Source organism: Sphaeramia orbicularis, chromosome 6 (assembly GCF_902148855.1).
Source record: "Sphaeramia orbicularis chromosome 6, fSphaOr1.1, whole genome shotgun sequence".
Classification (NCBI taxonomy): Eukaryota; Metazoa; Chordata; class Actinopteri; order Kurtiformes; family Apogonidae; genus Sphaeramia; species Sphaeramia orbicularis.
This window is the reverse complement of record NC_043962.1, coordinates 8,046,351-8,058,640: the sequence shown is the minus strand read 5'-3', so window position 1 is coordinate 8,058,640 and position 12,290 is coordinate 8,046,351. Positions and strand designations below refer to the sequence as shown.

At 35.5% G+C, this 12,290-nt stretch overlaps 1 protein-coding gene across 1 annotated transcript; it reads right to left on the bottom strand.

Annotated features, from left to right (window-relative positions):
• Nucleotides 1-2,774: 2,774 nt before the first annotated feature.
• Nucleotides 2,775-6,122, bottom strand: LOC115420756 (C-C motif chemokine 4-like). The gene is made up of 3 exons (XM_030136258.1): nt 5,984-6,122; nt 3,632-3,749; nt 2,775-3,546 (listed from the first exon to the last, which is right to left on the bottom strand). The coding sequence occupies exons 1-3, from the start codon at nt 6,042-6,044 to the stop codon at nt 3,432-3,434; spliced, it is 294 nt and encodes a 97-aa protein (XP_029992118.1). The 5' UTR covers nt 6,045-6,122; the 3' UTR covers nt 2,775-3,431.
• Between the last annotated feature and the right edge of the window lie 6,168 nt (nt 6,123-12,290).

Sequence of the window (12,290 nt, the reverse complement as noted above, 5' to 3'; positions counted from 1 at the left end):
TTAACCCAGGAACATCCGGTCCGGAACTACACAATAAAAGCACCGAGCACACTGCACCCAACAGACTGTCACAATAAAAGCACAACAGACTGTCACAATAAAAGTCACAACAAACTGTCTTTATAAAAGCACAACAGACTGTCACAATAAAAGCACCCACCACACTGCACCCAACAGACTGTCACAATAAATGTCACAACAAACTGTCTTCATAAAAGCACAACAGACTGTCACAATAAAAGCACAACAGACTGTCACAATAAAAGTCACAACAAACTGTCTTTATAAAAGCACAACAGATTGTCACAATAAAAGCACCAACCACAGTGCATCCACCATACTTTCATAATAAAAGCACCAACCACACTGCACCCAACAGACTGTCACAATAAAAGTCACAACAGACTGTCTTTATAAAAGCACAACAGACTGTCACAATAAAAGCACAACAGACTGTCATTATAAAAGTCACAAAAGACTGTGACAATAAAAGCACAACAGACTGTCACAATAAAAGTCACAACAAACTGTCTTTATAAAAGCACAACAGACAGTCAATATAAAAGCACAACAGACTGCCACAGTAAAAGCACAACAGACTGTCATTATAAAAGTCATAAAAGACTGTGACAATAAAAGCACAACAGACTGTCACAATAAAAGTCACAACAAACTGTCTTTATAAAAGCACAACAGACAGTCAATATAAAAGCACAACAGACTGTCACAATGAAGCACAACAGACTGCAACAATAAAAGCACAGACTGTCTTTATAAAAGCACAACAGACTGTCTTTATAAAAGCACAACAGACTGTCACAATAAACGCACGACAGACTGTCACAATAAAAGAACAGCAGACTGTCACAATAAAAACACAAAAGACTGTCAAAATTAAACACAACAGACTGTCACAATAAAAACACAACAGGCTGTCATTATAAAAGCACAACAGACTGTCACAATAAAACATGACAGACTGTCACAATAAGAGCACCAATCACAGTGCACCCAACAGACTGTCACAATAAAAGCACAGACTGTAAAAATTAAACACAACAGACTATCACAATAAAAGCACTACAGATTATTACAATAAAACACAACAGACTGTCGAAATAAAAGCACGACAGACTGCCACAATAAAACAGAACAGACTATCACAATAAAAGCACAACAGATTATCACAACAAAAACATAACAAACTGTCACAACAGATTATCACAATAAAAGCCCAACAGACTGTCATAATAAAATGCAACAGACTATCACAACAAAAGCACAACAGACTATCACAATAAAAGTACAGCAGACTGCCAAAATAAAAACACAACAGACTATCACAATAAAAGCACAACAGACTGTCATTATAAAAGTACAACAGATGGTCTGCTTTTGCAGTATTAGTATTTTAACTCTATTTACATAAACTCTTGTCTCTGACTATTTCTCATTTTCTTTTCTTCACGTACAACAAGAAAATACAGGAAATATGAAACACACAGAACAGGTTTTGTGCTGATTTTCTTCAGTCTTGTTTAGTCTGTTTTGTTTTTCTAATCAAAAATTAATAACAATGATAATAAAATCTTCAGTAATAAAAAACAGACCTATATATGAAAGCCTGAATCACATTTAAGTTTTTAACCTGGTTTTACATGATGCTTTTTGACTGTAAATGATGTAGTTGTGCCCTCTACTGGTGAAGAAAGAAACGACAAGTAAAACATGTGTGTTTTAAATTTTGTTTTTTCTTCCTTTCTTTTTTACATGTACATTTAAAAAAAAAAAAGAAAAAGTTTATATATATATATATATATATATATATATATATATATATATATATATATATATATATATATATATATATATATATATATATGTATATATGTGTGTATATATATATGTGTGTGTGTATATATATATATGTGTGTGTGTGTGTGTGTGTGTGTGTGTGGGTGTCTGTATATATAGTTATAGTTATAGGCTTTGTATATTTGTTTAGTTTTCAGTTTTTGTATTTTTTTCATTCGTTTTCCATTTTTTGTCAGTTTTCTTCATTTTCTGCCATTTTTCTTTAGCATCCATCATTTTCAGAATTTCTCCTTTTTTTGTCTTTTTAATAGTTTTCCATTGTTTGTTTTCCTTTTTTTCATAATTTTTCTTAGTTTTGTTTTGCTTTCATAACTGTACTTTGTTTATTATGTTTTTCTTCATTTTCAGTCATTTTCCTCACATACAGAGGACTTTAAACTATTTTTAATTAAGTAAGATGTCGTATAAGATAGTTATTATTAAACTATTATTATAAAGGGACATTTCACTTCCTCCTACAGGTTGTCACAGAATGTGATTTAACTGTATGAGAACTGACAGAAAAATTGTGAAAAATGATGGAATGGAGTAAAAAGTACAGGATGTGATGAAGTACTTGTATGTTGTGTGTATGTGTATAAATGTATGTACGTATGTATGTGTATTCGGATGCAAGAGTGTTTGTGAATAGATATATAAATATAGAAGAGTAGTGTAAAAGGAAGAGGGATATATATATATATATATATATATATATATATATATATATATATATATATATATATATACATATGTGTGTGTGTATATATATATATATATATATATATATATATATATATATATATATATATATATATATATATATATATATATAACCACTAAATCAAGTCATATCAAGTCTATAATAGTAAAAAGCTACAATGAGTTTGACGGAAAATGACCCAGAGACGAACACAGTCAAACCTTTACAGCTTTAATTCAGTATAATCATGTGGAGATTAACAGCATAAGCAACGCAGACATAAATAAGTTTGTGTCAAATTGAAAACATTTATTTTCAGTTCATATAAAAAGTGTCACTGCAGCCCATAGCTTATAAGAGTCTACTGATGACACCATGTGGAATACAGAGGTACTGCAGTTACTGAAACCATTGACATTCACAGTGTTGGCGGTCGAGTGTTGTATTAAAAGTACATTTTTTACACAGAAAAGAGTACGTTAGAACATAAATAAATGGCAGTGGTATCAATTAAAATGTCAATGATAAAAGAAAAAACAAAACACTGATATTGTCTTTTAAATGTTGTTTATCTTAAAACGAATATATCGTTTTATGTGATTTATTCAGTCTTTAAAGTTTGTAAATTCTCAAATAAAGTAGAATACTTCACTTATTAAATGTTATACTGTTACATTCTGCTGTTGATATGAACATTCTCATCATGTTAACATGTGTGGTTGTGTTCATTTTCAAACACATTACAAACATAAACCTGTTAATAACAGTTTGAGAAGAAATAGTTTTGAAAGCATCAGCGTCGTTATACATTTACTGGTCGGGTTCTGTCCAATCAGGAGGCCCCGATGGAGGTTTAGGACTGGTGTTGCCATGGTTACAGGTGAGATGCTTGTCCTGGGAGGGCTTTGGCGTCCAGGTAGGTGATGATGTCCTTGACCCAGGGATGAGAAGGTCGGACGCACATCTGACGACCCATCACCGTCTTCAACCTGAGGGAGATAGACAAAAGGTTCAGTCAGTGATGATGATGATGATGATGATGACGATGATGATGATGATGACGATGGTACTCACAGAACGCCGGCGTTGGAGCACATCTGGCTGGTCTTGATGTATCCGACAATCTTCTCCTTGGGAACCGGCGTCTCATTGAAGCGGAAACAGCATTTTTTGGGACCAGCTCCACGAAGACCTGAAAAAACAAAAAAAACATTAAAAAACACTGAAATGAAGCAAATATTATATCTGTTTAATCACATTTAGTAAATAGTAAAGAGTCAGAATGTAAAGAAGCAAAAAAAAACAAAACAAAACAAAAAAAAAAACTAAAACTAACAACACTGCATCTGACTGAAGAAAAGAAAAACATAAAAACCTAATTAACTCAACCCATAAAGACCCAGTGTTACTTTTGTGGCAGTTCCAAAATATTTTTTTTCTCTATATTTAACTTTCCTTAAGTGATTTATCACAATCTGTTATTCATTCATTCATTTATTTGTTTTGAGCAGAAGAAAAAAAGCAAACATCTTTTGTGTACAAGGAACTAATGGCAGAACAGATACATTAATAAACAAAGGTGATCAAGACAAAATAGTAATTGCCATGTACACCAGTAATAACAAAATAAATTCAACATGTCCTGCTCGAAAAGAAGTGGGAAGAAGAAAACTTATTAAATCCCACCCCATCTCACATTTATACAACAGAACACATGACCTTTGCTTCTTTAATGATATAGTAACATCTGTTTAGTCCTAATAATGTAAATAACAGATAGAAAACAGATGAGGAAAACTGATGTGTATTATATTTAGCAATTATCTAAATGATAGTCTGCAGAACTTATAATGCAAAATATTTAAACAATAATCACAGACCAATTCCTTCAGCTATCAGTTTTAAACTCTGACATTTTAGTCATTTTATATGAGATTTTTCTCTTTTTTTAATGTTAGCAGAACCAATGGGGTCTTTTAGTCTGCATTAGTATTTATTGATTATTTATCATTGATTATTTAAATGCATTATTCGTAGTTGTTTTCAATGATCTAGTATTTGTGCTCTGACTTATTTATTTATATTTGTCACATTGCACTTTGGATGTGGGCTGATGTCTGTGGTAAGCTGTAAATGAATTGTCCGTATGGGATAAATAAAGTTTTCAGAATCTGAATCTGAATCAACAGTGGTAATGGAAGTGATACAGACTAACATGGTAAACAACGACAAGTACAAACCAACAAAGGTAAGAAAGAGCCAAGGATGGAATGGCCCGGCAATTAACAATAAGCCCCGCCCTCCTTGTACTGTAACCAGACCATCTGCTATGACATAATTCTCTGTTTTGTGGTTGTTTTTTTTTCTTTTCTCCAGCAATTAGGTATTTTCCTATATTTAATCCACTAATCATGTAGATATTCATAAAATCTCAGTAAATTTAAAGGTTATTATATCAAAAAAAGAGAAAACTGAAGAAAAAGTTACTTTTCGGTCAAATCTATCGTTCACTGAACATAAACCCACTGTTATTGATCCAACTCCATGGGTTTTACTGGTGAATCAATATTGTAGAGGATGACGGTGTTTCCATGGTAACTACGGAGCCTCTGAACGTCCAAATGGGTCATATCTAATGACCATGAAAGATGACAAACTGTATTTTACACCAATTATTTACATGTATTAATCGGATTAGCAGTTAAGAAGTTATTAAACATTTTAAATCAGTAGATGGTTTTAGTTGTCAGTGGCTGTTTTTAAGTTTTTATGAGTTAAATAAAACAGAATGACATAAAAGTCTAATCTAAAATGTAAATTTTTAATAAAGAATTGTTTCTCAAGATGAATTTCAAAATCCAAACATGACTGATTTTAACAGTTTTATTTAGAAAAGTAACTTAATTTATTCATTATTGTAGGTTACATACGGTATTATAATAAACTAGATCATTAATAATAAAATGTGAGTCAATGCTTCATTTGCAAAATTATCAATAAACTATTAAACCTGGAGTAATAATGGTGTTAAATTCAGAGATTATATGAAAGCAGTTTATAAAGACGGTTCACTGATACAGAACATGTGGTAATGAACCTGTTAAATGTTGGTCCAGGTCCAGGTCATATGTCCAGCACCCCCCCAGGCCTCAGGTCATACGTCCAATCCCCCCCAGGTCTAGGTCCAGGTCCAAGTCATATGTCCAACCCCCCCCACCCCCAGGTCCAGGTCCAGGTCATACATCCAATCCCCCCTCTAGGCCTCAGGTCATAAGGTCAAAGTCCAATCCCCCCCTAGGCCTCAGGTCATATGTCCAGTCCCCCCAGGTCCAGGTCTAGGTCATACATCCAACCCCCCCCCAGGCCTCAGGTTCTATATCCTCTGACTCCCGCCCCCCAGCCCCCCAGCCCCCCCTCAGGCCTCACCTTGGGTCAGTGTGACAGCAGCCAGCATGAGGACGAACACAGACAGACTGAAGCGGGCCATGTTGGTCAGGGTCAACAGGTATGATCCAGGTGCAGGTCTAGGTCTAGGTCCAGGTGGGTCTCAGATGAACTAGTTCAGCTCTTCCGTGGACTCGGCTCCATCCTGGTCTTTTATCGTACTGACACAGAAACCCCCACCCCGGCCCCACCCCCACTTTGGGAAATCACTGTGACGTGTCAAAGGTCGGGGCTGCACCGGCGCTGGCGGGTGTGTAACGGATCGGTATCAGTTCCCTAAATGTAAATAAACCATGTGACAGAGAAACAGGAACCAGACAGTCACTCTGAATAAACCTGTTCGAGTACCAGTACTTTCCCTGTTGTTTACCGGGGTTTGTACTGATGTTTCAGAGGAACCACCGAGGGTCCAGTCCCCCACTGGACATGTTTACACCAGTCCACCCTGTGGGACTGGGTTCATGGGACCCAGTGGGACTTCCACTCTGAAGCAGGTTTATCACAGCACAGGTCATGGCCTGGACTCAGACTGTTGGGGGGATTCTTACGGGTGTTTTCCTACAAAATGGAATTCACAACAGCTGATAGTTTGAATGAAAACATGAAATACCAGCTGAGAATGAAGAATACAAATGAAAATGTAGGTTTAAACAGAAAACTACAACATTCATCAGTTGACTGTTGTACATGTTGACTCTCCCCTTCTTTATTTTTTTCTAATCTTTATTTAACTGAAGGAGATTTTACAAAATACACTATATTGCCAAAAGTATTTGCTCACCTGCCTTGACTCACATATGAATTTCAGGTCCATCCCATTCCTAGTCCATGGGTTCAGTCTGACGTGGGTCCACCCTTTGCAGCTATAACAGCTTCAACTCTTCTGGGAAGGCTGTCCACAAGGTTTAGGAGTGTGTTCATGGGAATTTTGGACCATTCTTCCAAAGCGCAATTGTGAGGTCACACACTGATGTTGGACAGAAGGTCTGGCTCTCAGTCTCCGCTCTAATTCATCCAAAGGTGTTCTATGGGGTTGAGGTCAGGACTGTGTGCAGGCCAGTCCAGTTCATCCACACCAGACTCTGTCTTCCATGTCTTTATGGACCTTGCTTTGTGCACTGGTGCACAGTCATGTTGGAAGAGGAAGGGGCCAGCTCCAAACTGTTCCCACAAAGTTGGGAGCATGGAATTGTCCAGAATGTCTTGGTCTGCTGAAGCATTCCCAGTTCCTTTCACTGGAACTAAGGGGCCAAGCCCAGCTCCTGAAAAACAACCCCACACCATAATCCCCCCTCCACCAAACTTTACACTTGGCACAATGCGCTCCCACAAGTATCGTTCTCCTGGCAACCGCCAAACCCAGACCATTCCATCAGATTGCCAGATGGAAAAGCATGATTGGTCACTCCAGAGAAGGCTCCTCCACTGATCTACAGTCCAGTGGCGGCGTGCTTTACACCACTGCATCCACCGCTTTGCATTGCACTTGCTGATGTATGGCTTGGATGCAGCTGCTCGGCCACGGAAACCCATTCCATGAAGTTCTCTGCACACTGTTCTGGAGCTAATCTGAAGGCCACATGAAGTTTGGAGGTCTGTACCATTGACTCTGCAGAAAGTTGGCGACCTGTTCACACTCTGCGCCTCAGCATCCGCTGACCCCGCTCCGTCAGTTTACGTGGCCTACCACTTTGTGGCTGAGTTGCTGTCGTTCCCAAACACTTCCACTTTCTTCTAATACAGCTGACAGTTGACTGTGGAATATTTAGGAGTGAGGAAATTTCACGACTGGATTTGTTGCACAGGTGGCATCCTATTACAGTTCCACACTGGAATTCACTGAGCTCCTGAGAGCGACCCATTCTGTCACAAATGTTTGTAAAAGCAGTCTGCATGCCTAGGGCTGGATTTTATACACCTGTGGACATGGAAGTGATTGGAACACCTGATTCTGATTATTTGGATGGGTGAGCCAATACTTTTGGCAATATAGTGTATAACAAAACACAAAAAACATACCCATCTATACTTAATAACCATACACATATATTTCCCCACCCACATATACACCCACTCATAAAAATACACACTTGCTCATATTCACAATAGTAAATAAAAAATAAAATATCTGATTGTTCCCTTCTGCTCTCTCCCAGTTCACTCTAGTAGTTATTTATATTGTTTTTAACTTATAGTCTCTTCACTATTACTTGTGAGTCTTGGATTCATCTGTTCTCTTTTCTTTTGTTCTGTTTTGTTTGGTCACTGTTTTTGTCTGCTGGGGACTTTTGCCAGGTCATCACTGTAAATGAGAAGCTGTTCTCAACTGATTTTACCTGGTAAAATAAAGTAATAATAATAATAATAATAATAATAATAATAATAATAATAATAATAATAATAATAATAATAATAATAATAATAATAATAACAGTTTTCTATAATGATACTGCCTTCAACCTGTTAAAACATTTCATTAAACAATCAAACTGTGGTTGTAACTAGTATTACAGCAGGATTGTATGTTAGTTAATTATTAGACTAGATTCATTTATATAATGTGATTATATTATATATTATCTTTATACATGCACATTTTTTCTTGTACTTTATTCTGTTGTTGCCTCGTTGGATCAATAAAGTCTAATATAATATGTATTAATAACATACAGAATAACATAACATAAAATATTATATTATATTATATTATATTATATTATATTATATTATATTATATTATATTATATTATATTATATTATATTATATTATATTATATTGCCCCCCCACACACATCTGAACTGCCCCCACGGTGTAGTGTTTTAGGTTTCATTTTAAGACCCACTTTTATTCTACCACACCAGACTGGAGCCCAGGTGTAGGCTGTGCAGAGAAGCCCCTGAGACTGTCCAACACATCACAGCAGGTGTGAGATACTGGCAGGTAAGGCATACATGGAACAGCATAACCAGGTAGAGGGCATAGTGTACAGGAACATCTGTACCCAGTATGGACTGGAGGTCCCAGGGTCCAGATGGGAGACACCGCTGAAGGTGACAGAGAACAAACAGGCAGAGATCCTGTGGGATGCAGAGATCCAGACTGACAAGATGGTGATGTCCAATCAGCCTGAAATTGTGGAGGAGGATAAACATCAGAAGACAGTGTTAGAGACAGATGTAGTGATCCAGAGTGATAGAACATCAGAAAGAAAGAGCACGAGAAGCTGGAGAAATACCAAGGGCTAAAAGAAGAGATAGAGAAAATGTGGGGTGTGAAGGCAACAGTGGTGCCAGTAGTGATGGGGGCACTAAGGGCAGTGAGCCCCCAAACTGAGAGGATGGAACCAGCAGATATATATTAGCTACTGTGTTTTGGGTTTTAGTGTGTAATTTTCTTACTTTGTATAATTTTGTACATTTTTGCTTGCAAAAAAAGGAGTTCAAAATAAAGCGTATGAAAACCCTTTTGACATTACCACCCCACTGTGCAGATTATGTGCTTTAAGTGATTAGAAGGACATCTGTGGGCGGGTACCAGAGGGATAGTTGAAAGACAATAATCAATAGATTAATCAGTCCCAAACACAATGGACAGCTCTAGTTCAGTGTTTAAAAGTCAATAATGAGCCACACGTTTGACCTTCAAACAACAGTTCTTTCATGTTTTCAGTCTAATAATGAGTAATAGTATCATGTTTTTCACCTTTAGGGGTTTTTCACACTCATATCGAGTCCATTATGTACATTTTCAGAGTTCAACGAGTCCCGAGTTGACAAAAAGCAGAAGAAACGCCTTCACTGGTTCTTTCACTACTTGAAATTTTGTCCTTTTTAAAGGACAAACAGCTTCATTTACCACGGTCTCATTACATCAGCATTACAGCGCTGAAAAGAGGAAATAAACCACATAATAAACCAATAATACCATAAAAGTCAGTGTTGAGGCATGGACTCAAAAACCACACAGACACACACAAGTACAGAGGGATGTTCATTTGTTTTCTTAAAAAGGCAGAAAAAATAAGCAGTTTGTCCAAGAAGCTTAGAAAGAGAAAAGCTATGGATCCCCCGGCCACGTTACAGAGAAACAGATGGAATTCACTCATTCATCCATTAAAAAAATTAATAAAACAGACAAATGATAGAAAATCAAACCAGGGAAAGATTGCAAACTAAGACTACAAGCCTGAAGCATTTAGCTTGTTTGTGAATTTACGATAAATGAGCAAAAAATGAACAAAATATTCTTAATTTCTGACTATTTTGTTAATTTTTGGCCCATTTCTCAAATGATTTATTGTAAAGGAACCAAAAATAAACAAAGCCTTCTTAAGTTATGATTATTTTGTTAATTTTTCACTCATTTTTCTTCATTTCATTAATAATTTTGTTCATTTTTGACATGATAAATGAACCAAAAATGAACAAAATTATCATACATTTTTAAATTTAAAAAAAAGAAAAAAAAAAAGATAATTTTGTTCATTTTTGGCTAGTTGATTTTTAAATTTATGATAAATGATAAACAAAAGTTTTTAAAGGCCTGATGAGTTTGTTAATTTTTGGTCCATTTCTCATCTAATTTATCACAAATGAGAAAAAACCAAACAAAAGTTTCTTAAAATGTATGACAATTTTCTTCATTTTTGGCAAATTTTTCTTACTTTTTTACAAATTTGCTAATTTTTTTTTCTTTCTTGAGGACAAATGATAGAAAATCAAAGCAGGAAAGGATCGCAAACGGAGACTAAAAGCCTGAAGCATTAATTACAGAACATGCAGATCTATTCTTTCCTGTGTTTGGAAAATACACGATTATTTCAGTAAAATCTTCCTTTTCAGCCTCATTTCCACCAGAATAACTCCTGTCTCATCTGGTGTCTGAGTTTATTTTGACAGTTTTAGTAAGAATTGAACTAAAGTGAGTGAAGTAGGAATGTCGGAGGTTTAGGCCACACCCACAATAATGCATTAAAATGAAAACAGTTCAATTCACGAAAGTATCTCAGGTAAAATAACTGCTGAAAAACACTCAAATAATAGTCAATAATAGGATGAATTACTGACATAATCACATATAATTCAGTATCTGTGTTGGATTAAAGATGCACAAACTGAAATTAGGAGGAAAAACATGACAATTAAACGACTTTTTCTTTTGCAGCTTTACGTTTTTGGTCCAAATCTGAAAAACTGATCTAAATACACTGACCTGACACTGACCCCGTTTACATCCACACTAATACTCTGATCATTATCTGATCAGTGTGGAGTTATCAGATTATTGTTGATCATAATCTGTATTTCATTTATATTGATAATGGGATCCCTCAGGGCAACGTCTTAGACCCCATCATTTATATGTTTACATGAATGTATTTTCAGATGTAGGTCTACAGATGTACACTGATGACACTGACTCTGTTTACACTGATACTCTGATCAGTATCTGATTATTATTGATCATGTAAACAGTATAATCTGATCTGTTTGATCAGATAACAGCAGTAATCTGATTATAATTAATCAGATTAACACACCTGGATTTGTCCCCAGTACTCCCACGTCTTCATGCATGTATACAGGTAAATCTGATTTATTTAATTCTGTTATATCTGAACATGTGGAAAAACTATTGAAATCATAGAAAACAGAAGTGACGTAGAAGATAATATCAGGAAGTTGGATTTTACGTCATTAGACTCAAACAAAACCCAACAAAAATGGAGTAAAATAATAAAAAAGTGAATACAAATGGAGTAAAATAATGAAAAATTGAACAAAACCCAACAAAAGTGGAGTAAAATAATGAAAAAATGAAAAAAAAAACAGAACAAAAATTTTGTAAAAGAATGAAAAAATGAACAAAACTGAACAAAATTGAGTAAAATAAAACATATTATTGTGGATGTGGCCTCATGACTGTTTAACTCTTAACATCCACTCAGTGTTAGTGTTAGCATTAGCGTTAGCATTGTCGCTGTGTTTTGTGACGTTCTTTAGGTTTAATATGAAACTTTCTGTGGATAAACTGAGTGACACTTCATCACAGAACTGAACAGTAACAGAAGTGTTCATTAATGTGTACGGGGAGAATTATATTCAATTATTATATTCAATTATGTTCTCGTAAACGCTCAGCAGTGTTTATTAAAATACAGTAAATATGGACTGATATTAATTATTCGTATTCAACAGAAACAGGAGCTGAAACTGAACCCAGACTCACACTGAGCATTTTAAAATACTAAAATACTCTTCTAGTCATTTGATTTTATTGTATTTACTC

Coding starts and splice junctions, on each gene's coding strand:
- LOC115420756 (XM_030136258.1), bottom strand. CDS start 6,044: ATGGCCCGCTTCAGTCTGTCTGTGTTCGTCCTCATGCTGGCTGCTGTC. Junction 3,750..5,983: donor TGCTGTCACACTGACCCAAG/GTGAGGCCTGAG, acceptor TTGTTTTTTCAG/GTCTTCGTGGAGCTGGTCCC. Junction 3,547..3,631: donor TGCTCCAACGCCGGCGTTCT/GTGAGTACCATC, acceptor TATCTCCCTCAG/GTTGAAGACGGTGATGGGTC.